At 41.3% G+C, this 25,443-nt stretch overlaps 1 protein-coding gene and 1 pseudogene across 1 annotated transcript; both read right to left on the bottom strand.

Moving 5' to 3' along the window:
• Nucleotides 1-270: 270 nt before the first annotated feature.
• On the bottom strand, nucleotides 271-8,881 carry LOC114772448 (amyloid-beta A4 precursor protein-binding family B member 1-like; annotated as a pseudogene).
• A 495-nt stretch (nucleotides 8,882-9,376) lies between these two features.
• Nucleotides 9,377-24,911, bottom strand: LOC114772445 (integrin-linked protein kinase-like). Its single transcript, XM_028965328.1, has 13 exons — nucleotides 24,820-24,911; nucleotides 23,525-23,771; nucleotides 15,024-15,189; nucleotides 14,326-14,421; nucleotides 14,111-14,207; nucleotides 13,887-13,970; nucleotides 12,651-12,736; nucleotides 12,410-12,519; nucleotides 12,021-12,148; nucleotides 11,767-11,888; nucleotides 11,588-11,687; nucleotides 11,268-11,398; nucleotides 9,377-11,143 (listed from the first exon to the last, which is right to left on the bottom strand). Exons 2-13 carry the CDS (start codon nucleotides 23,611-23,613, stop codon nucleotides 10,994-10,996), a joined length of 1,359 nt encoding a protein of 452 aa, XP_028821161.1. The 5' UTR covers nucleotides 23,614-23,771; nucleotides 24,820-24,911; the 3' UTR covers nucleotides 9,377-10,993.
• Between the last annotated feature and the right edge of the window lie 532 nt (nucleotides 24,912-25,443).

The following is a 25,443-nucleotide window of genomic DNA, read 5'->3' as shown; positions in this document are numbered from 1 at the left end:
AGTTATAGATAGTTTCCTATTCACTATTCTAACTCAAGTGTAAACCTGACTTGTGTACAATAACATGAGGTATGGCACCCTGATAACTGGGAACTTAATTGAAATGACAGTACATGCATTATAACTGTGCATTAACCCAAGATCAGAGGAAACACATCATTGTACTGCCATCAACAACTGAAGGGTTTGGAGGCACATACATATAAGCAATCTGATTGGACAGTGCTCTGGGGGAAAATTGTTTTCAGCACTGTGTTCTGTTGGTTTACATTTGAAATGAATGGCCAGTGTTTAATTGAATATTGCTCAACAATATTGCTGCAGGTCAGGAAGATCTGACATTTGCCATGTTGATACAACTAGCCGCATTGTGCATTATTCAATAAACAACAAGCATTACACTAAATACATACAGATTGATTTAAGACAAGTGCATACAAGGTACAAACAATGTTTTGCTTTTCTAACACCACAAAACACTACATCCTAAGTTGAGTTATCATAATGCTATCAACCGATACCTGCAAACAAGGTTACACTTCTTTAAATCTAAAGTGTTATACATTTCATTGTATAGTGGGGGGCCCTACATCTCCATCTCTACTATAAGTGCATACTACAATTCTTCTCTGAACACAAGTTGAATGTTAGTGTTAAAAAAACAGCCAAAAGAAAAAAAAAAAGTTAACGGAAGAATGCAGCAAGATGCCACAAACTGTCTTATGTAGCATCAAAATCATGTAAACATCCACATGTCATGAATCTTTTGAAGTCAATACATAGTCAACTGCAAGTATTCAATTCTGTGAGAACTACAGCTGACCAGTGAAATGAAACGTAAAAAAATTAATCTCGGTTCACCAAACGAACTGAGTGGGCTGTTGCTTGGTGTGTGTGTGTATGTGATGAGGGGTGTTGTCTCCTCAGGGAGACAGAGAGCTGGATTTGTAGGGCATGAAGCTGCCCAGGAGGCTCTGCACTCCTTTGCGGACGCGCCGGGCCACCGAGTCAGCTGGAGGAGTGGGAAGGCAGGAGCTCAACGTTGAAGGCCTGGCGTCCAGACACTTCTGATAACGGAGCTGAGGACAGATCACAGGTAGTCAAATACACACATCACATCTCTAACACAAACACAAATAACCACAAAAATATTTTATAAAAATGACTGCCAATTAACTAGCAAATTCTGGCTTTCAGTGTTTTTTCTCTTGCAATCTTTCTGCATTTTTACACAAGGTGACAACGAGGACAAGATAAGACAAGACAACAGCCAGGTCTCCTAAGACGTGCATCACTGTGTGACACTCACCATGCAGGCAGCCTGGACGGCCTCGCTCAGACTGGCAGCATTGGGCTGACACCAGAACATGTGGCAGATGAAGTCACCCGGGCCTTCAGCCATGATGAAGGCAAAGGTGTGGACGTCCTTCCCCACACCCATGAAGGACAGGAAGCGCACGCGGCACTCAGACAGCACCTCCTCAGTCTGCAAAGAGGAAATCATTACATATGATATGTGTACGGTGCTTCAACACTCAATTGCAAGACTCTTCTTATTAATCAACAAATGATCTACTTTTAACATGAATGCAATACCAACTAAAAGACACTTCGGGGCTATTTCTTATTAAAATGGGAGTTATGAGTTAATGTGAACTGCCTTAATTTAATTGGAAGATTGATAAGTAATTTTTTTGGAGCAAGCACAATATGAATGGCTTTGAGACATGTATGCTCCCATCAAAACTACTTCTTAAGGACAACACTCAACACACAAATGGTGCAGAAGCCTGACCTCTCGTTTGAAAATAGTTAGAGTTGCTGGGGCTACATTGACTGACACGGCCACCCACTCGTGCTTCTCTTTGCTGTCAAGTGCAGTCTGCAGGGCCTCATTGATGGTGTCCATACCTGGGTGTTCACAAATTCCATCACTTTAATGTCAATAACCATAACAATTCTCAGATCCCCAGTTTCAAGGCAGTAGATTATCAAAATACATTAAAGGATTCCATTACCAAACAGCTCCTTACCTATCGGCTTGGTAACAGGCACATTCCCAAGGTAGTTCACATGGAAACGTTGAACTAGCTCATTTTTTGGCACAGGGAATTCTGGAATGGTATGAAGAAAGCTAATTCAAGGCACATAATCACGACATATATATCTTGCACAGCATTATATCACACTGAAACCGTACTAATGTGGACTTTAGTCATCCTTGGATACAACCTTTAGGAAGAACCTTTAAAATGTCACATAGCCCTGCAGTGCCATACAATGTGAAGAGCAACCAAATCCCTTCAGACTCAATAACTTTCATCAGCAATGACTGCAGTATTTCCTGTAGTTATTGAAGAGTGCCAGGACACAAGGATAAATTTTGGCTCAGTGTTTCATGGACAATTGCGATATTAGTTGTTTTAGTGAGCATAATCGCAAATCACTGCCTCAGCAGATCAGGAGTAGGTCTAGCAGATCCTGGCTAAAGTTAATTAAACTCTCTACGTCTGGCCCAGTCTAGTGCAGACCGTAGTCAACTATTACCTTTAAAAATGAACTGCAATACAAAGCGAATAACGGACACTAAACATTATACATTTGCCTAATTTATATAAGCAACTATTTATATTTACCTTGAACAGATATTGCACCAAGTTTGGAGGGGTTGGAGTTTAGTCTGTTAAGACAGGGCTTTGTTGATTTTCTTTCTGCCATTATCTGCACAAAAAAGAACAAGACAGCTTCACAAAAATGTATCAGAAAAAAAAATTACATGACATTTCTTTTCTTTCACAAGCTCTCCAATCCAGCAAAAAAAAACACGACCATCCTGCTTCTGCTTTATTTGACTCACCTTGGAGCACATCTCATGCAGGCTAGTGGCAATGTTCTTGGCAGGGGTGTCACATCGAAACACATGGCATTTAAGAACCTGGGTCAGGTCGTCTCGTGCAACATAAGCAAAGTCCCTGATAGTAAAAAATAACAATGATTTTTTTTCATTTCCTGCATTTACATTGTTTATATACATAAAAAAGCATTACACAGACATCCAGAATCAATATTAATTATCTTATAAACTGTATGACAGACAAAATAATAAAGAGTAAGGGCAAGAATACTGTACCTTTCTCTGAATATGACAGCACATGGCAGCAGGTTAGAAAAAAAGGTAATTAATAGTTTAGTAAAGAAATGCAATGAATAAAACTCAGATCTAAACACAAACCTAATATATTGTTTATCTCATATTTCTTATGATTGGTTTTTATATTAATTTATTATTTATGGTTTTATTACCTCAAAGCAACTTTATTTCTAGCCACTGGGAGGCAGTATGAGAAAACTGTTGGAGATTTTGTCAGGGTGCCAGGCACGGAATGTGTGTGTACTTGTATGTGTGTATGTGGGGCCGCCGCTATGAGTCATGGTGACTCATGCTGCTCCGTGTGCTTTACTTTTAATGGGCACAGAAGAACTCAGAAGGAAACTGCTCCCTCAGGCAGCTGCAGAGGAGGGAAACGTGCCCCGTGGCATATGAAAATTACTTTCTAAATTTAAACTCTGTTTTGCTCTGTAGCATGCTTCCTAGTAGGTTTTTTGTGGTAAAATTATAAATGATAATGATTTCATTCTTAAATTATTATATATAACTTTTTACATTTTTACCAAAACAAGATGAAACTAAATAAACTATTATTTCTTTGGAACGATGACAATGAGGTACCGTACATGTAAAAATGTTTACAATTCTAAATTTAATTATACATTTGGGCAACATTCTTAAAAAAAAAAAAAAAAAGTTTAAATAAATCTGAAAGAAAAAGAACAGAACTGTATGTCTGGAGACTGACCTGCCATTGTCACGTCCCACACCCCACACACGGATGCTGACAATGGGCTGTGTGTGCAGGAGAGTCTGGCCCAGGGGGTCGATGAGGTTCATGTGCTCATTCTCCAGCACCATCAGCATGTCCTTACCCTGGACAAACACAACACTTCAATCTCACAAGACTGTCTGCATCCAAAGAAAATATTCTGGTTATTTTGTGAGGTTTCAGTTCTGGAATGGCTGGATTCTACAGGAACTTGAAGTGATTTAATCCACATTTGCACTCACTGGTATCTTTATATTTACATTTACAGCATTTATCAGACGCCCTTATCCAGAGTGACAATCAGTAGTTACAGGGACAGTCCCCCCCTGGAGCTACCTAGGGTTAAGTGTCTTGCTCAGGGACACAATGGTAGTAAGCGGGATTTGAACCTGGGTCTTCTGGTTCATAAGCGAGTGTGTTACCCACTAAGCTACTACCACCCTATTATATTGCAAATGGCTTCAAATAATCAAAAACCAGTCTAATCTACAAAGTGTGGTCTACATAAACGATTCCAACATGCTTAAGCAAGGGACGCATAACTAAGCAACTTCAAACACAAGTAGAAACCTGCACCCACCATTCCAGCCAACAGGAGATGGTGTCCCCAAATAAACCCCACTGCCTTTTCTAACCACTGCAACCTGTTCCAGACTCACCTCTCCCCAGATCCCAGCTGTGTCATGCAGGTTGTGCTTGTGGTATGACAGTTGTCGTATGCAGTTGTTAACCGCAAAGCTGCTCCTTCCCGGGGCCATGTCCTCTTCAGACATCTCCACCCAGCCCAAGGAGCGCACAGCAAAGCACTAAAGCAGACACACACATGCATGGGTCAGGAATCAGTCAATTGTTTGTGCATGTTGAAACTTGCAAAAAGGAAGTCTTTATCAACACCAAATAGTGTTTTCAATTATACCTTTGCCTCCAGATTAGTGCAGAAGTTTCCAGGTTTCTCATCTTCCTCCGATTTAGAGCAGGTACTATAGGAGAGGCAACAAAACATGATGAAAGGTTTATTCCAACAGTCAGCAAAGGTTCTGGTCAAATGTATACAGTCAGAGAATATCAAACAGGAATCATATTCTTGCCTCAAGTTGATAGATGCATAGCGTAGAGTTGCTCCTTCAAACTCTTTCAGGCTTTCATCAGAAGTGACCTCTTCTTCCTGTAGCCACAAACATGCAACATGGATTAATTTTACAGAATTAACATTTCTGTAAAATATTAAATATTCACAAATTCATATAAAACATTTCTATGATTAGGGGCAGTCTAAACTAATTTGCAATAACACAAGCATAGACTATTACCATTAAAATTAAGACAAAAATGTCAATTGACCAGAGGTCACATATAAAATTATTTTTATATTTTTACCTTGCAAGTTTCATCTTCATCAAAAATATTTGGACGAGTTGAGTTTCCCCAGGTAATCTGGAAAATAAATAGCCCAAATTTTCTCAGACCAGGCATATAATTATGAGCTTAATATTGAGTATATCCCCTGAACAGCCCTAAACCATCAAGGCAAGAACTCCACTAAACTCCCTGAAAGGATGCTGTGGTATCAGTTACTGAGCTGTCCTGTTCTGTGAGTTGTCAGGTATCGCCTACTTGGATCAGACTGGTATGTCCAGCAGATGTGTACAATCATTTGAACAATTCTTGTGGAAAGTAGAGGTGTGAACCTTCACTGGTCTCACGATTCGATTCGATTACGATTAGCAGTGCCTCGATATCGATGCATCGCGATGCATCCCAGCCATTTTCTACATGGTCACATGATGTTTCCAAATACCAGAGTTAAGGTCTCTTGCGCCTGTGTGGACGCTCTGATTTGCTCCAGAGCAGAAAAACTTGTTACGTCCGCACTCACCTTGTAACAGCTATATATACTGATCGACATCTCCACCAAGCAGAGGAACCGAGGTCCTTGTATTATTTCATTTTGTATTACATAAAAGCAGTAATATTTGGTACGTGTAATGTCCAAATTGGTCACGTGAAAATACGTGCAGTGTAAAACTCCTACCCGGAGTGGCGCTGTTCCCAGATCAGGCTGAAATTGAATTCCACGTCATCATGATATTATTGATTATGTTCTGCACTGCATCGATGCAGAATCGTCCACATCTGCATCTCGATGCATCGATTATACGATTCATTTTAACACCCCTACGATGCAATATAGCCCACGTCTGCATCGATTATACGATTAATTTCAACACCCCTAGTGGAAAGGCACATTATCCTGCTGAAAGTGGGCACGGCCATCAGAGAATATTGCTTCCATGAAGGGCCCAAGATTTCCCAGCAGAACACTAACCAAGGCATCAAACTGACTTGACCAAACGGTACACCCTGGCACCATGTCTTCTCCACGTAGGTGATACACATGTACCTTACACTTGACAATTTTTCTGCTTTTTTCTGCAATTCTATTTAGGTTAATATTATAAGAGTAATTTGGTGAAATAAAAAAAATCTAGAAAAAACTGTCCCACACCTCTTGCTCCTCACACGGGGTCGTCTCTAAAGACATACTGGAAGACATGGTTGACTCGTCCACCTTGTCTAGGGGCAGAGGAGGGTCCCACTGAGTGGTTCCTGTGGGGATATGCCAGTAGTAGGTCCCAGATGTGTCCCGCACCCGCATCCATCCCGGAGGTAAGTCACTGTCAGTCTCAAATGCATTGGAGTCCCAAATAGATTCTGCACGAATAAAAAAAAAAAAAAAATGTGAGGAAGGTTTAAGGATAAAGCATTAATCTGAAAAGATAAAGATAATCTGAACATAGTAACATTGAAGAAAATGATAAGAAAATGAAGTCATACCACCATTGCCATTTGGAGATTTGTCACTGCTGTTGTCTTGTGACATTGTCGTCCAACTGCAGTCTTCCTTGCTAGGTGTCCTATTCATATTTGAAAACAGCTGGCAAGTATCTTTCCCACCCCCTTCCCTCGGTGGCTCCACGATAGTTGGTGACACATTTTTTCTCTCCCTGGCTTGGCAGTAAAGTCTCTTTCTCTTCCTCCTGGTCCAATTTGCACTCCTCTTTGTCATTTTCATTCTCTTTTTTCTCTTCTGGATCCAGGGCTTCAATGATCAGTGGCTCGTTTAAGATGTTCTTGGTCTCAACTTCAAGGCTCAAGCGCAAGGATCGCAGAACCTTGGAAGATGTGATTTGTCCCTCGTTGTCCTGCTGGTCATCTTGGTTATTCTGGTTTGGGCAGTCGTCTTGGTTCCAGTGGATATTGTCATTGTGGTTGGGGTCCTGCTGCTTCTCAGCCACTTTGCGCTGCTGGTTCTGGTCCTCCTTGACCCATTTAGCACTGTTGCCAGTGGGCTCCTGGTTACTCCACTGGTTGTTTTCATTTAGCTCCTCTGCCCCCCGCTGCTTATTGACGAGATGGTTTGACATCTCCTCATCATGGCCACCCATTTTCCTCTTCCCTGAGGGACAATAGTTAATAATCTCAAAAGGGTTGATTGGTGAATGCACCCCAAATAATGGGATTAAAGTAGCAAACCTTAGTTCTGTTGTAAATTAATCTCTACGTGACTCTATAATACACATAGTAACACAATTTATTTATGATGTACAAATTGAGAGTATTTATGTACGGTATCTCATAAATGTGAGTTCACCCATGTTTTGTGAATTGTTATTAAATCTGTTAGAACACTGAAGATACAATGTAACACAATGTAGTCAGTGTACAGCTTCTATAACAAATGTAAATATGCTGTAAATTCTGCCCCTAAAATATTTAAACACACAGTTAGGGTGAAAGTGATTATCATCGTGAGAGCAGCATAACACACAGCTCACACAACGAAATGTGTCCTCTGCTTTTAACAATCACCCTTAGTGAGCAGTGGGAGCAGTGTGTGGGGACGGTGCTTTGCTCAGTGGCACCTTGGCAGTTTGGGACTCTAACCTTCTGATCACAGGCCCGTTTCCTTACTGCCCCAAGGGTTGGGAAAATGTTAAATCATGATACACAACATATATCACAATACCTCGAAATTTTCTCTAAATCAATCACTCTATAAAGCCTAAATTTGTCCCCCAAGGAAATATATTTACAAAAGTGTAATGGGTGTAATAACTTTTGTGAGACACTGTATTTAGTTGCTGCCTCTCTGGAGTCTCCAAAATATGACAATCAAAGCGTGTTTTCAAAACAGTGTGACAATATGTTAAAACTGCAAACTGGCATGTACACCGGCAGGTAGGCCTAGGCCACAGCCTACATACAACAGCGTTTTTTCCAGCCCAAACAGTTAATAATCAACTAATGATCAGTGTAACACAATCGATTTAATTATAACAGCTACGATTTAAAACGAAATGTAATTTGCTCCTGGTGCGGATTTTCACGCAGCCTGAGTTCTTTTTTTTTTTTTTTTTATTTAAGCCTCAGTTGTGTTTCAATTACAGACATAAATGGCGTACAAATCGCTCACCTGGCAACCTCAGGTTAGTCCCGCCGCAGCGGTCAGTACCACAGGCTGCTAAGTGAACTTAGCAAAATGCTAAAGAGCGTAATGACAGCACATCCCTGGCCAACTATAAACGATAATACACAAAACACACATTGAGCCGTATGTGTATGCGCTCTTTCCTAATGTCATGTGTATCCCGTTATTCAAAAGCCGCCACACAGAAACATTTACATAACATGGCATTTAGCTAGCATTTTCAAGTTAGCCTTTCTCGCTAGCTGGATGTGGGCACCGTCCGCCATCAGCCCGCATCACCTTTCGCTGTGAACCACAGTAACCGGAATAAAACGTCACGGCGGCGCGGGACGCCCGAATAAAGCCGCACACTTACCCTCGCGGCTCGAGGCGTCCTTTTTTATGACATTTTCATCGTACAGGAGGAACCACACGAGCGTGGCATTCAGTCGCCGTAAACGTACATTATGGGCGGATGGAGAGGGGGAGAGAGCGAGAGAGAGAGAGTGGCGAGGTACCGCACGCTGCGTCACTGCAGTGTCACACCGAACCTCATCGTGCAGCTAATGGAACCCAATTCGTGCGGCCACACGATAGAGATCCACAGTTCATTCATTAAAAAAAAAAGGTTTTATGTATTGTGCTGTTCTGAAGCCTTTCTGAAAGTCGAAAACAAATGTTCTTTATGTTTTCCATCAAAAAAAATCATTCAAGTTTGTTTCAATAGTGTTGAGCATCAAGTTCAGTCTGAGAATTACTTTAATTAATGGAAATGTAAAACCTTATATTAAGGCAGCATCACTATTCTAAAAATATAAAAATAAATTATAAAATAATAAAAGTGCCAATATGACATGTTACAATATCCATTTATCAAAATATATTTTGAATAAAGTCTTTTGATATTGTTGCATATGATGTGTGTCAATGGAGGTATTTTATTGGTCGGCTTGAACCTAAAGCATCCAACATAGGAAACAGACCAGATGCATGTCAATCAGAAAAAAAATACGGATAAACATAGACATAGCCTTTCTTTGTTTTCTTTTATTTTGACAAAGACATATTAACAGAACCATTTTGTTCATTGTATCCAAATATATCTGTTCTGTTCAAATAGCTTCAAGTACATATGTTATCCTATTAAGTACTAAGCAAGATCCCATGTGTTCCAGATGAATGAAACGTAATATATGCATAAAGACAAGGCATTTCAATCAAGTACATGGTCTTTAAAACACACATATAAATTATATATTTTATGTCATGCTTGGTTTTGGCTTGTTACCCATGCTTCAGCATAAGCAAGCACATTGCTGGGGAAATGTGTACAAAAATAAAGAGGACAAATGTTTAAGAAAAAAAAATATATAAATCATAATGGCTAGTATAAAGTAACACTAGTTAATTAGCCCTTAATGCATCTCAAAGAGAAGCAAACAAAGAGAAGCAGAGGAAACAGCCTTGAGAAATTAGAGACTGTTCAGGTATTTGAATTCATCATATTTGTTGCTTCTTATTATTTAAATAGACCTGGACATATAAATATTAAATGATTTATAAGCGCTTATTTTCTCAATTTAAAAACATAGCACTTTAACATTGAGTTGAATATCTTCCAATGTGATAAACCATTAATGTAGTTATTCAAATATTTAATTTCCACAGTTGAATATTTAAGTGAAATGTTATGGACGCATAACACAGTAATACACACATTTTCTAAGATACAGAAATTAAGATCAAGGCTTTAGCCGTCTTCCTCCAAAATCTCAATATAAATGAATAACAGAGGGCCTGAAGTTGCATATTTCTCGATCACAGTGAAATTACTGAACTTACACAGCAGCTTACAACAGTTGCATAACTTATTGAGGATGATAACATTTGGAATGAAATGCAGGATTTGTTCGGAATGGCATTAATGTACACTGGTCATTCACAAGTTGTCTTGCCATAGTGAAACCATAGTGAACGTACAGCACGTAATACGTAAGAAGAAAATGCATTTCTCTTTTTCCACAGTGTGCGTCTTTCCTCATGCCTTTAGTTTAATGTTAATAAAACAGACCTGGGTTTGCTACCATATTGTCATTTCACCTACAAATGTCTTGTTACCTGTTGCTGCACCAAACCAACTTAATGAAGCATGTAATTGAAAGTGTACACGAACACAGTACATTATACTGCAGTAATATAATACACAAAATCATACAAGAATGCCATTCTGAACCCAATTACTGTCCATTCAATCCTGTATTTCACCTCCTACAGTTAGCAAAAACCAGGTGCCTTCACAGTGTCAGACAGATGGTTTGAAAGCTACTCTTTTAGAAAAACAGTCGTTGAGAATGGAAGAGAAAAAACAGCAGTAAAATGAACTTACGAGTGAAACATATATACAGTAACAATGATTGTCATAAAAAAATTATACGACATCTTCGGTGAAATCAATATAATAATAAAAACAGACTTTAGCTGGAGTGATAAAGTAAGGTAAAGCGTGGAGAGGTGTAGTAAAATAAAGGCATTTAAGGCAATACTGGCAATGCACCGCATATCTGGATAGAATCCAGGTTTGGATATATCTGGTAAGCCAAGGTATGATTATGGGGAAGGGGAGAGAGAGCAGGTGGGATATTTTTCACTTGTCCTGCATTTTCTCAAGGATCGGCACAATCATGTCAAACTTTGGCCTTTTGGCAGGGTCCTCATTCATACAGATCTTCATGAGTTTGCAGATGTGGGGAGATATGCCAGGTGGGATTGTAGGACGAAGACCTTCCAGGGCAACCTGATGCCAACAACACAAACACATTAAATCTTGATGCATGAGTCTTATTTATATATGAATACATTAATTAATGAATTCAAAATGAAAACCACTACTAGCTTTTCAAAGTGTTGGAAGCAGTCACCTTCATGCCTATTTCCATGTTTGATAGGTCAGCGAAGGGGACTTCCCTGGTCACCAGCTCCCAAAGAAGCACCGCGAAACTCCACATATCTGCAGAGCGCCGGTTGATCTCTTCAGGTTTCTTCTGCAAAGCTGAATTGTGGTAAGAGACTCTCAGACAGCATTGTCATTGCAGCACCTGGACTTGACAAAACTACATTACTGTTTACACATTTTAACATAAGTATGACAAAAATATGCAATCTTTTCAGGTACTTCCCATTGTTTAAAAATAAAAAATATAATATTACACTAAAATTCAACAAAATAAGGACAGGGTACCTTCAGGGGCCATCCAAGCAGGTGAGTACAGCCTGCCAGGACACTGGAAGGAGAACTTCACATCTGCCATGCTGACCCTGGCCGTCATGTCCTCATCAATCTATGTAAAGCGAAGCCAAAAAGTAAATAAATAAATGAAACAAAACTTTTTTCTACAAAAAAAAAATCTCATTAATCACCATGATGCTTTTGCTGTTTATACAGTGGCGAGGAATCATTGGTTCCAAAGTGTGCAGGAAGGCCATTCCACAGGCAATGTCCAGGGCAAACTTAACCGCCTGCATCTGGTCCACGACAAAATCTGTTAAAAGAGGAGATCCATGTCAATCCTTCGACCAACAGACCTTTGTTACAAACGTCAGTAATGCTGAAATTTAAAACGCAAAGATTTTAGAAATTAAGTGATAAAAAAAAGAAAGAATGTGGTACTCACTGGTGCCTTCATGTAGCACATTGAAAAGAGATCCATAAGGCATCCAGTGTGTGATTATGATGGGGTGTGGGGCAGGGGGGGCTGGACATGCCCCCAGGACAGGCAACACATTGGGGTGTGAGAATATCCTGGGATTAAACATCAAAATACACATTAATTACATTTTCGGCTTTTTCATGGAGCTGGTATTAGTGTTGGTTTTCAACTGATTTACATATTCCTTTCCAAAAAAAAGTGTCTTTTACAGTATTCCAATGAACAAAGAAGTGTCAATTAAAAGCAAACAGAACAAAAACTGTTGGCCACAGGTCTGGAAAATGTACAGCATCACAAGACAACTAAACATAAAGCAAAAAATAACTAATAACAGAATGGTGGGTCCAACTGACCTTAACTTGGGGGACTCCTCATTGAAGTCTCTGCTCTTCCTAGTGGTCCAGTCACGGACCTTTAGAACTTTCACCGCAATCTCATTGCCTTGCCAACGGCCTCGCCATAGCTGCAATGGGAAGAGGGCCAGCATGAATGAGACAGAACAGAGCCGCAAGTGAGCAAACGGAAGAGAGACTTAAGAGCGGCCTCAGCCGCTACCATATGAAAAAGTATTTATTACATATGGTAACTGCATACCTCTCCAGAATGGTTATCATTTCTCTTTTGTGTCAGAGCCAGCTGTCGGTGGTCAATTCCTGCTTGCTTGTTTAGTGTACCGTTACCTACCAGACACACAACAGCACAAGTCACTGAGCTGAGAACCAACCAACAAACCTGTTTTCTCTGCAACACAGTAAACATGCAATATGACACCCCTTTCAATGTACTACATACAGGGTTCTTATACATTTTTACTAAATTGTCTAAGGCAAATATTCGTGACCATACATTCTCTGAATTTCCGTGTAAAACTAAACTTATGACAAAGGCTGAAAGGCTTAAAGTAAACAGCGTTTCTTGCCCCAAGTTCACGGAAGCCCGAGCTCAAGTGAAATGTCAAAAATAATCAGCTGTAATTTAAGTGACTTTTAAAAGGAGACACATGACTGCAGAGTTGCTGGAATACAGAAGCAACGCCATTGTCATTGTGCACGGCACAACACTGCAGCACAGCACACGGTGACACAATGACATTGAAAGCTAAAAACAATTGAAAGCACGTTGTAAGTCGCTCTGGATGTAAATTTTTTAACAATCACCCTTGGTGAGCAGAGGGCAGCCATGACAGGCACCCGGGGAGCAGTGTGTGGGGACGGTGCTTTGCTCAGTGGCACCTTGGCAGATCGGGATTCGAACAGTCAACTTTCTGCCCATGTGACGTGGTTCACTACATAAAGCGATAGAACTGCACTATTTTTAAGCATAGAAAAACGTTTCTTGCACAGTCTTACGGGAACTAACTGACTTTTCGTCTGGAAAAGTCTCTTTTCAAATTCCAAGATTTTTCCATGTTTTTAATGACTGTAGGATCCTTGTACATATTCACACAAGATGAAAACGAACACAATCAAAATACAAATGGGTTTAAATGGCTAAGTAGTTCTTTTTTTCCTTCCCTGTTTTGAAAAAGTGAAAATGTGAAAAGTTTCGGCAGGACTAAAGTGAAAGTTTTATAGATTTATATAAACAGGGATATAAACACAGCCACTGGGGTCCCAAGCTTGGGTAAATGGAGATGGTTGTGGATGAGGAAGGGCATCCGGTGTAAAACTTTTGCCAGATCAATTGTGCGGACCTCAGGTTCAGCCGAAAGGAAGAAGAATAAAATCAGTGATTTCTTGGCTTTAGCTAGAACTAATTCTGCTCTAGAACTGCTCACTGCAGTAACTGGCTGCTTAGTGCCTAGAACGTAATTCAGCGAGTGTGACTCACGGGGCCGTGTCCGGGTGGTGCCTTTCCAGAAGGTGTCCTTAAAAGGCACCTTGTTCAAGTTCTGTCCAAGCTTCTCTGCTTGCTCTGAAGGAAGGAAATTCCAGTCAGACAAAACACAAAATTATTCACTTGCTTGAAATATTGAGGCATGACTGTAAAATGTCATAACACTGAAAGGTTAGGTGCCTCACATGTGATCAGACATAGCGTTTGATATGAGATACCTTTTAGAAGCTCCCGTAGGTGTGGTTTGCCTTTATCCATTGGGGTTTCTCCATATTTGTTGCAGACGCTCACCTGTGCTCCGTTAGTCACCAGGTCCTGAGGGGAAGAACGCCATAAAAGGAAAATGTTCACACAGGGCACAGCCGTGGTCGTTGGAGAAGTCATTGTGTCAACATGAAAAAATTATTAGAGGAGCACTAGGTGGCGCTCTAACCTCAGCCACTAGGTCATGTCCCCAGAAGCAGGCATAGTGCAGTGGAGTGTTGCCATGCTCATTGGTTGTGTTTGTGTCTGCCTTGCACTGGATCAGCTGCAGGGGAGGAGTAAAAAAAGAAAAGGACACACACAGAAGTTCAGTAAAAACACAAAACAAGATTACCCGGATGCTTGTTTAAACGCCACACATATTTTATGTTATATAATTTATCTCGGAATATGCTTATTATTCATGTTTAGGACACTGCACAGCTATTGTGTTGCATTTGCTTGTCTTGAAACATGGGACAATGAACCCAGAGGAATGAGACCATTTATGAGGTCTATGTCCTACAAGTCTTACAAAGCTTGGTATTCCTCGCAAATATGTTCCTCCACCAAGCAACCCCACACCTCACTGAACAAAAAGAAAATCACTTCATCTTTTGAGCCCAAGTGAACATTTGTACAAAAAAAAAATCCCTCTCAAGGTATTCATGTGATATGGAACAAACCTACACCTCAAAGAAAACACAGTGAGACCTAGTCAGCATTCGCCTTCTCAACATTCCCTGGATGATGCTCGACATTCCACTGGGAAAATTCAACTCTGGTGCACTGAAGTGCCAACATGAATGTGCATGCAGAAAGCTGGGAATGGCCTCGTCTCAATAACCCACATCAAAATAATTTAGCAGGTGACAGAGGATGCCTCACCTTGCTCACAATGTCGCGGTGTCCATGGCTTGAAGCCAGATGCAGAGGCGTGTCGTCTCCACGGTTCATGACATTGATGCGCGCTCCCCTCATGATCAACATGTCTACCACATTGGCGCGTCCCTCGCGACATGCCCAATGCAGTGGGCTGAAGCCATGGTCATCTCTAAAGGGAACATACAATGAATCATGAAGGGAAAGTGAAGCTAAAGTGAAGTGATTGTCATTCTGATACACAGCACAGCACAGGGTGACACAACGAAATGTGTCCTCTGCTTTTAACCATCACCCTTGGTGAGCAGTGGGCAGCCATGACAGGGGAGCAGTGTTTGGGGACGGTGCTTTGCTCAGAGGCACCTCAGTGGTTCCTTGGCAGATCGGGATTTGAACCGGCAACCTTCTGATTACGGGGCCGCTTCCTATACCGATAGGCCACCACTGCCCCGCATCTGCATGCATGTATTTTACAATAAACACAAGACAAACAGTTGTCATCATTACAGATAAAAAAAATCACACACAATACTATTGCATTCAGTATTGTAAATCACTGTAAAATGATAACTGATCTGTAGCATATAGTAGAATATTAGTTATTAAGGGTATTGTATGTGTCATTGATCGGATCTGAATGTAATGACTTATTAGGCGTGATCTGTAGAAGTCTGTAAAAGATATTCATTATTAGTTTTTTATGGCAAAAGGGACAGGAGAGTGTGAAGACAAAGGAGTTCCTAACTTCAAAGTCATGCTGGTCCCCATGTAGTTTCTGGCAGCCTGTATTAATTTTAGTTTTAGTGTAGTCTTTGAGTCAAGATGTTCTTTTAGTATTTATTAGTCACGTCCATACTCATTTTAGTCTAGTCCAGTTTCAGTCGAGTTTAGTCTTAAACTTAGCCAGGACTATCCATGAAAATTTTAGTCAACGAAAACTGATAAATGTCCACATTTTTGTTGTTGTAATGCAATTCTATTTAAACCAGTCTATATAGTACAAGTACCTAGTAGAACAGACAAAAGGAACATTTTCTTTTAGTCAAAACCATTACATAATTAAAACAAGGTTCGTCTTCTTATTATATTATTGTTACCTTATAGATTCAAAAATACACTACATCCATTTCAGATACAAAAGACGTGCTGATTTGTTTTTCCCACATTCTGCTTTCTTTTCCACTTATTTGTTAAGAAAGTGCGTCCAAAGATCGCTTCAATCTTTTTTCTCCCAGCCATCTGCTAAACCATCAGAAGTATTCTGAAATTGAATTTATTCAGCGATTGTGTATTGTCAAAGTGATGTCATCTGTGCGACTGGATGGGAGAACAGGAAACGACGATATAAAAACGCGATTAAACAAAAAGAAATTAGTAAACAACATTATATGATATATATTGTTATAGTTACATAGAGTTACGTCTCATCTCGATCATGTCAAAAATGTTTGTTGACAAAAACAACACTTTCTGACACAGATCCCATTGTCAATGGATCAGAGACCTTAGACAGAAGGAAGGGTAGGGTGGTAGTCGCCAAGTAGGTAACACACTTGTTAGGGCTGTGCGATATGGCATACAATTCATATTGTGATATAAATTTAACCATAGACTGTATATATTGTGGAATATAATTGTATCCAACTGCAGCAGGAAGCTGTATAATAAACTTTTTACATATTCATCGACATATAGCATAACCTTGTACCAGAGAAAACAATATCTGGGCAATTATACTGAAAATGGACTGTCACATCCATCAAAAAAAAAAAAAAAAAAAAAAAAAAGTGAAGTGATTGTCACATGTGATACACAGCAGCACAGCACACGATGCACACAGTGAAATTTGTCCTCTGCATTTAACAGTGTGTGGGGACGGTGCTTTTGCTCAGTGGCACCTCAGTAGCACCTTGGCGGATCGGGAATCGAACCGGCAACCTTCTGGTTACAGGGCCGCTTCCTTAACCGCTAGGCCACCACTGCCCTAAGGCCAGTGAAATACCAGGAAGTTGTATGACGCGAGTGATTATCTAAAATGTTGTCAGAAAAATAATATAAATTACACTTTGCTTGTTCATAGTTTATCATGCAGTCCCTCTAGGATTCCAAAATTTGATTTTGTGATATTTAAAATCATAATGACTTTTTTTTTTTTCTTGCACAGGGCACCAAACAGGCTAGGACCTCCCCCTGTGCACTGTCAGTAAGTAATAAGTACAACTTGCCGGATCGGTTCCGCACCTGTGGTGGTATGGATTGGGCACTGACATGCTTAGTAAATCTGGAAGTGTGCAGCGGCCTATTAAAGCCTTGTTTGTATTTTATTTATTGAGTCTGCAATAGTTTTAAAACTCTAGATTTATGGATTATATTTTTAATGATATTTAAGGCCTTATTTTATTGGAAACTCAATTTTTGAGTTATGGGGAAACCCAGGTGATATGACATACCATTTATACCCTAATTGCGGTATATAATTTAATCTGTAAATTTAAATGTAACCGTTTTTAAAAGGGTAATTATGTCCATAGCAAAGTGACTGCAGCAGGAACACTTTTCAAAGTAGAATATTTATTGTGAACGTAGAATATTTATTGTGCAAATCTGCAATTATAGAAAAAATATAACATCTCTCCCATAAAGGTCTTGACTACAGTTGAGTTAGCAGTTGATCCTGTTTTTGACAGACATTCATAGAACTTTGCTGGATTTTCTCTCACTCATTAAAGAAATCCTAGAAATCTCCATTTTGTGAAAGTGAACTTACACACACACGCACACACACACGCACACACACACGCACACACACACACACACACACACACACACACATACACGTTAATTTTTGAATTGCTGCAGATGATAAATTGTGAAAATGCTAAATAAATAAGCCTAACCCCAAACGTAAACCTAGCCCTATTATGTGAAAATAGTGTGAAAGTGCATGATGTATATTTAATTGGAGTGGTATTTAAAAAAAAAATAAAAAATACAGGACCCTCTTCTAACTTTACTCAGGTCAGATTATCGATGCTGCACCACTCTTTTTAACAAGCCCCTCCTCTGTGTTCTCGTTCATTTCCCAAAAAGAATGAATCGTGATGCAAGTAGGCGTGTATTGCAAATGTGATGAGGATATTTCTGCAATAAGCCGGTATAATCAAAATCTCTCCTGTTAGTCAAATTTATATTGCACACCGTTTATACTGCACATTACATTACACAGGTTCAAATCCCACTTATTAGCATTGGGTCCCAGAGTGTCTCCAGAGGGACTCTCCCTGTAACTACTAATAAGTCGCACTGAATAAGGGCGTCTGGTAAATGCTGTAAAAGTAGGAAGAGTAAGTGGGCACGAAGAAGGCAGGAGAGCGATAGACAGACCAAGACAGCATAGTGTTACAGAGTCAGGAAAGGAAGGGGAGAGAAAAGGGAGCCTGGATATCTCCATCAGCCCTTATAAGGCTCTAGCAGACTTCCTTCACTCACACACACACACACACACACACACACACACACACACACACCCTCCCACCCAGCTGCTGTGCCGTCTCCACTCCCGTCCAACGGACCTCCGGCATCTCACACTGCGTTTTATTAGAAGAGACCCAGTCAAACAGAAGCTGGAGCTCATCAGCCTACGTGTGTAAAGAATGTAACAGGACTATGACTCACTGCTGCTGTCACAAATTGAATTTACTAAAACTGGCTCTGATTTTTTTTTTTTTGGTGGAAATGACAATTTAGGGACTGTTGCATGTTGCTAGTTGTCACAGGCCAGGCTCTATTCAGAGGCAGAGAGTTAAGCACTGCAGGACACACAGTCAATGGCAGCTGTAATAAAAGGGACATTATTTGCACTTACAGCGAAACTGAAGGCGCTTTGTGCAGCGCAAGGGGGTCCACATACTGAATTTTATGGCCTGACGTCTTAACGTGGATAACAAAGACAGAGCAGAGGAAACCAGGGACAGCTGTTAGATGCTCTGTTCCAGGTTTTCACTATAATGCATGCAGTGCCTTGGTAGTAGGGCTGCACGATTTGGGGAAAGACATATTGCGATTATTGAGTTCAATATTGCGATATGCGATTGCGATATGATAAAGGACACTTGCTTGTATATCAATGAAAAGTCGCATACTAATAGTGAAATGTTTAATTTCAAAGTGAAACATACAAACTACTTAACAACCTTCTACAAAATACAATATTCTACAAAATTAAATAAATCACAAAAACTATTTTACATTACTGTCGAACGACAAACCCTGGTAAGGCTAAACAACTGTTTTGATTATGTTTGGCCATTATAAAATCCCGTATTATAGTTCTTACGTTTAACCAAAACGTTGTTTGGAGGCTGACTTGAACACAGGCTAGCTTAGCCTAGCTTAGCTAAGGTTAAGACTTATAATGGCCAAATATATTAAAAACAATTGTTCAGCCTTACCTATGAAATGTAATGCCCCCGGGATCTGGTTTGGAGCGTACAGCGGTTAGTACAGCCCCAAGCAGCACAAGAGTGAGGCATTTTTATGCACTTCTCTCCATAGACATGTATATGCTTCACGCCACAGCAGAGCCTATCGCAATATGGCGGCGACGTTGACGTACGATGCACCGCGTCATGCGGCATCTAACCATATGTCTCCGAATCGAAAGTCATGTGACCAAACATGTCACATCCGACTGAAGTAAGACTTCAGTCAGCTCGTAAACTTTGAGAGAATGAGACAATGGATCGGATATGTTGCCGATCCAATCCATGTACTAATCATTTAAATTGCAGCTTTTTGCGTTCATGTAATCGCACAGACTGACATTGTAATTGCGATTACAATTGCGATTAGATTAATCGTGCAGCACTACTTGGTAGGTTATTTTAACTCACATCATGCATCATTACAGAAATAGAAAATATTGATTGCCTATGACTGACCGCCCCTGCACACACTACTACTTTCAGATCACCAGCCCGTCAATCTGTCAATTGCATTGTCATTACAAACATAATTTGAAAATGTGCAGCCATACAGCTACATGGCCAACCTGTATGATAATGTGATACTGTTGATTTAGTGAAAGTAATCTTAAAAATGATACAAATGGTCCATTACACATTCAACAACAAACAAACAAACAAAAAGTTGATACTGGACACCAGTGCATTGAAACACATTATTTAACCATAAAATACCCAAATTCAAATTCTTTCAATCTGTCCTACACACTGTGCTGAAACTACTTCAATGGGTTAATAGGCAGCAGGAAGAAGTAACGGTCAGACACTCTTCACCACAAAAACGGAGGTTATTTCAGGGTGAAGCAGCTGTCGGCACAGCTCAGGGTGGCAGCCAGAAGCCAGACGAGTCTCCTGTCCACACTGTCTCTCAGCAGTGCGGCGTCACTAGATGCTCGGCACCCAAGCCAACACTACTACAGAAATCCCTACTGCACACACTGCAATATAGAAACGCAACATTTACATTTACAGCATTTATCAGACGCCCTTATCCAGAGCGACTTACAATCAGTAGTTACAGGGACAGTCTCCCTGGAGCAACTTAGGGTTAAGTGGGATTCGAACCCAGGTCTTCTGGTTAATAGGCGAGTGTGTTACCCACTAGGCTACTACAAGACACACATAGCACAACACTGTATATCACATAATAAGTAGGGGTGTTGGCAATACATATACATCAATACATTGTGATATTTTATGTAGTGATATTGTATCGATACAGGGACATCAAATATCTGTATTTTTGTATACAAAATTCACGTTTTCTTTCGTGAGGTCAGCAGAGATGAGAATCGGCGTGACAACAACCTCCACTACTGTAGATGGCGCTGTAAAGCTGGGCATTTGAGCAGTTCAGGCTTGGCATTTCAGGCAGAGTGAAATCGCAAAACACGACAGACCAATCAGAACATCATATTTTGTCGTATTTCAGCTCTGTTTTCACCTATTCAGGGAACTGTACAGTGATCTGAATTGTGAATACATTATAATCATATCATGATAGGAATCATATTGTGAGATCCTTGCCAATACACACCCCTAGTAATACGCTGATACAAGCCATATAGTCTTCTGCCCATGGTTGTGTGCCTACACCTAAAAAGTCCATAACGATTTCAGACAGCGATGAAGCGATGAGTAACGCTTCTTGAGTGAAATGCTGCCATAATAAGCCTTCAAATGACTGGCACATCAGTCCCTCCAGAAATTCCCCTGCCATTTATGCATACACCACCATGTTTCTGCATATGTCCTGTCTCTTCTGGATTCCACTGATCATAGCAGACAGCTGCAGTCAATCCCGCAGTTCTGCCGAGAACCAAAACTTTTATTGAAATAGCCTAAATGGCCACTTAATGCTGAATGAATATTTTTATATGTATGTTTTTTTTAATGTATATACATTTCAGCATTTATCAGCACATTCCACTGGATGCAAGTGCATTTTTACATTGACAGCATTTATCAGACCCCCTTATCCAGAGCAACTTACAATTAGTAGTTACAGGGACAGTCCCCCCTAGAGACATTCAGAGATTAGTGTCTTTCTTAGGGACACAATGGTCATAAGTGTGGTTCAAACCTGTGCTCTTTTGATTCATAGGATACTAAATAAAAAAAAATAAAAAAAATCACACACAGCACCATCAAATAAACAAGCAGATATCACGGATCATGAATGCCTCACATTCCTGCCTCGATGTCACCGAGAGACTTGCCACTTTCACATCAAATATTCTGAAGGAGCAGAACAAACCCTCCCTCTGCATTTCCTGCAGTAACGCACACAACATGAATCCCACCACACAAACATGTGACAGTTTAAGGAGGGAAGGCGGAGCCAGCCGACCTTTCGTCACCGCTGGTAACGAACGCGCGGACAACCCCCCAACTCGCCCCTCAAATGCTCTGTTATCAATTTCAGCACGAGGAGTAACGCCGAGAGGAAATGAGAACGCTATCAAACGCCACGGGGGGAGGGGCAGGGGAAACAGAAGCCAGCGGACGAGAGTAACGAGCTACGATACGGTCTCCTCCGCGCCGCCTCCCGCGAATCCCCTTGCTCCCCCCGCCCAGTTCCTCTGCTACGTTTTTTGGCGAGCCGCAGACCATTCCCCCCGGGCCCTGCGTGTTATTCCATGTAAGGGCATTTTGCAATTCGGCAAAGCTATCTAACGTTCGAATCTGCGTGCAAGGCCCTCTAATATAATGCTGCGTCCGTACGGACAGGGGGGGCGGGACAGCGCGCTACCAGACCACAGTGATCTTAATTACCGCTCCAGAGTGGCTTTCGGCTTTTAGGAGAACGCGGCATCGGTCAATGAAAGGCTGCGCCGAGGGGCAATCAGCTAATGGGTTTGAGCGGTGAATATTGATGCTTAGCCTACAACCAAACAGTTCGCCAGCGTCACAAACATTTTTAACAAAATAAATGTTATTACAATGAATTCTGCATACAGTACTGAGCAAATGTAGGCCGTGGTGAGACTAATTAACCCATCCTCTCAACGGTAACTCACAAGTACTCGTACATTAACAGCGAAAGTGGCAATGTATTTATGTGGATATCTAGGGATGTGCTACAAGAACTGGGGGGTTGGTCTTCCCCCAACTAACGAACGACCTCAGACAAGCAAAAGCCCTACAGATGGAGAACAATACAGCGTTGCTGCTCAGACACCGATGGGAAGACAGAGACTCTTTCTCTTCACACATGAAGACATTCTGCAATAAATTGGTTGGATCAGCGCTGTTAGGTTGACAAACTTGCTTGGAGCTCAGATGAAGAGTTTCATTCTTTTCACTGTACACTACATGCATCAGATCTGTGTAATATTTAATTCAGTGAAGAAGAAAAAATGTGACATTACAATTCAGCACAATTTTACTGTAGATTAGACAAAATGTATCATCGTCGTCGTCTTCCTCCTCTTATCCGGGTCCAGGTCGCGAGACAGCCCTCTCCTCAGTCACCTCCACCAGCTCATCCGGCAGGACCCCAAGGCGTTCCCGGACCAGACTGGAGATATCATTTCTCCAGCGTGTTCTGGGTCGACCCGGCGGCCCGAAACACCTCCCCTGGCTCCTCTCGATGTGGAGGAGCCGCGGTTCTACTCCGAGTCCCTCCCGAATGTCCGAGCTCCTCACCCTATCTCTATGGCTGCGCCCAGCCACCCAACAGAGGGAACTAATTTCGGCCGCTTGCATCCACGATCTCGTTCTTTCGGTCATTACCAAAAGCTCATGACCATAGGTGAGGGTTGGGACGTAGTTCGACCGGTAAATCGAGAGCCTTGCTTTCTGGCTCAGCTCCCTCTCCACCACGACAGATCGGTTCAGCGTCCGCATCACTGCGGACGCTGCCCCAATCCGCCTGTCGACCTCCTGCTCCCTTCTACCGTTTTCCGGTCGAGAACCTTGGTCTAACTAACGGTTGAACTAATCGTGGTGTATGGAATTTTGCCACCAAAATGTAAGCCTTACCCCTGGTTGAGGTCATTCTCGGTGTTGTCCAGCCAAAGGCGAACTGCAACAGCGTTGCCCTCTCTGCACTGGGTGAATATGTCGTCCATGGTGGCTCTTCGCAGCTGATTCCACGGGCCGGCTAGCTTCTGCTCTGAAATGCGGGGGCAGACGCGAGTACACGACACAGGCAGCCAGGCGAAGTCGGACGCGGGCCGGACACCATTCGTCCGTCCCCCGGCACAGCAGCAAGAGACGCCGAACGGTCCTGACGGCGACAGAAAAGTGCGAGGGCAACGTTACACAGGAAACGAGGCAGAAATGTGGACGTTTGCAGTGATCTACGGATCACACCATACGGATCACATGTAACTTTATTAGGTTAAGGAAGAGAGGTACAGACACGGGATGCTGCCGGTTATGAGGTCATTCTGGGTAGGATGTCCATCACGACCATAACCCACGAAGCTCTGGTTCGAATTACGAGTGTCTGACATCAGTTCTGATTGCGTAACGCCGTCCACCGTGTTAAAGCCAGTCTGTGGTTACACGACGTACTGTGGCCAGTCAGTACAGGTCTACAGTTCCCGGAGATTACACTTCATTACAGTATTTATATATGAAAATATATATATATATATATATATATAGTTAATTGATCTCATTACTAATCGCTCGGCCCTCGGGGAAAAGCAGATCGGCTTTGCGTTTAAGTAATCTCGGTGTTGACGGACGTGGAGGGGGAATTTTGAGGAGACGATCGTTTCGGAAACGTATCTAATCGGGAATCACGTGGAACAGGAGCAGCGATTTTCCAGGATAACCCGCAAACCTAAAACACACATGGAAGGGGAATTATGAGGAAAGCGTGACACCTTGAAGAGTTTAAGCACAGGAGCTCGGTAGAAACTTTTTTTTTTTTTTTTCAGGAAAACTGAGCAACATTAAGTGCGTACCGAGGCGTCACAGGAGGTTCCCTGAAGGGCAGGGAAACGGCGACGAGGCGAGGCGACCTTTACTTCAGCAGTTAACACAGCCAATGACAATAAAAACACATCGCTAGGAAAACGAACGACTTTTGTTGTGTGGGGGGAGAAGCGAACTTTAGCGACGCTGCTAGAATTACGCAGCAGACCAGCCCGGCGCGCCTCGGGGTGTATATATAAGTATACATACACAGAATATTTATATATATATATATATATAGAGAGAGAGAGAGAGAGAAATGCGACCGACGTTGCGAACGAAGCGCACGTCTTCCGAACGGCAAAGGCATTAGAGTGAGATATAATGCACAGTTCCATAAAACGACTTACCCGGGCGAACACTGTTTTAGCGTTAGCCGCTAGTTAGCTGCTTCGAACGGTCCACACCCTCCTGTAGCGCTACGTGGGAGAAGAGAGGAGGCCGGACACTGAGCAAAAAAAAAAAAAAAAAAACGTTGTTTTTTTTAGCCCCACCGGCAGCGTCCTCTGGTGGACGTCGGCTGTTCAAGTTACACAGAAGTAGACTATATTTTTCCTAGAATATTTTCTTCAGCCGTCATTGTTTGAAACACAAAAGGAATGCGACTAATATTATGTTCCTGCAAATTGTACTACCATTCGTCACTGTACTCACTTTGTACTAGCCATTTAAGTGTGAAGGCTTTATTGTCATGGCACAATCATAATTAGTACAACGGTACAACGAGATTATGAAAACGCACATTACAAAGTAATATTATAATAATTATTTGCAAACATTTAATCTAAAACATTTCTAGTGTGTTATGATTCGCAACAAATTGTTTAATTTATTATCTTTTTAATTTATCTATTTATTTTCTATAAATTGTATTAGGACGTATGAGTAGTTCATGCAAAGTTTACTGCCAACGAAGTGAATTAAACCGGAAACTACAATCCCATAAATCCGTACCCTAACAATGACGTCACTAC

This window comes from Denticeps clupeoides, unplaced genomic scaffold (genome assembly GCF_900700375.1).
Source record: "Denticeps clupeoides unplaced genomic scaffold, fDenClu1.1, whole genome shotgun sequence".
NCBI lineage: Eukaryota > Metazoa > Chordata > Actinopteri > Clupeiformes > Denticipitidae > Denticeps > Denticeps clupeoides.
Note: the sequence above shows the minus strand (reverse complement) of the source record. Positions and strands in the feature narration are given on the sequence as shown.

Bases quoted from the DNA above. Each gene is read 5' to 3' on its own strand.
- LOC114772445 (XM_028965328.1), bottom strand. From the start codon at position 23,613: ATGGACGACATATTCACCCAGTGCAGAGAGGGCAACGCTGTTGCAGTT. The intron at 12,149-12,409 runs GTCAGTTGGACC...GTTTAATCCCAG, and splicing joins GAGGAGTCCCCCAAGTTAAG to GATATTCTCACACCCCAATG. The intron at 11,399-11,587 runs GTACCCTGTCCT...ACCACAATTCAG, and splicing joins TGCTTGGATGGCCCCTGAAG to CTTTGCAGAAGAAACCTGAA.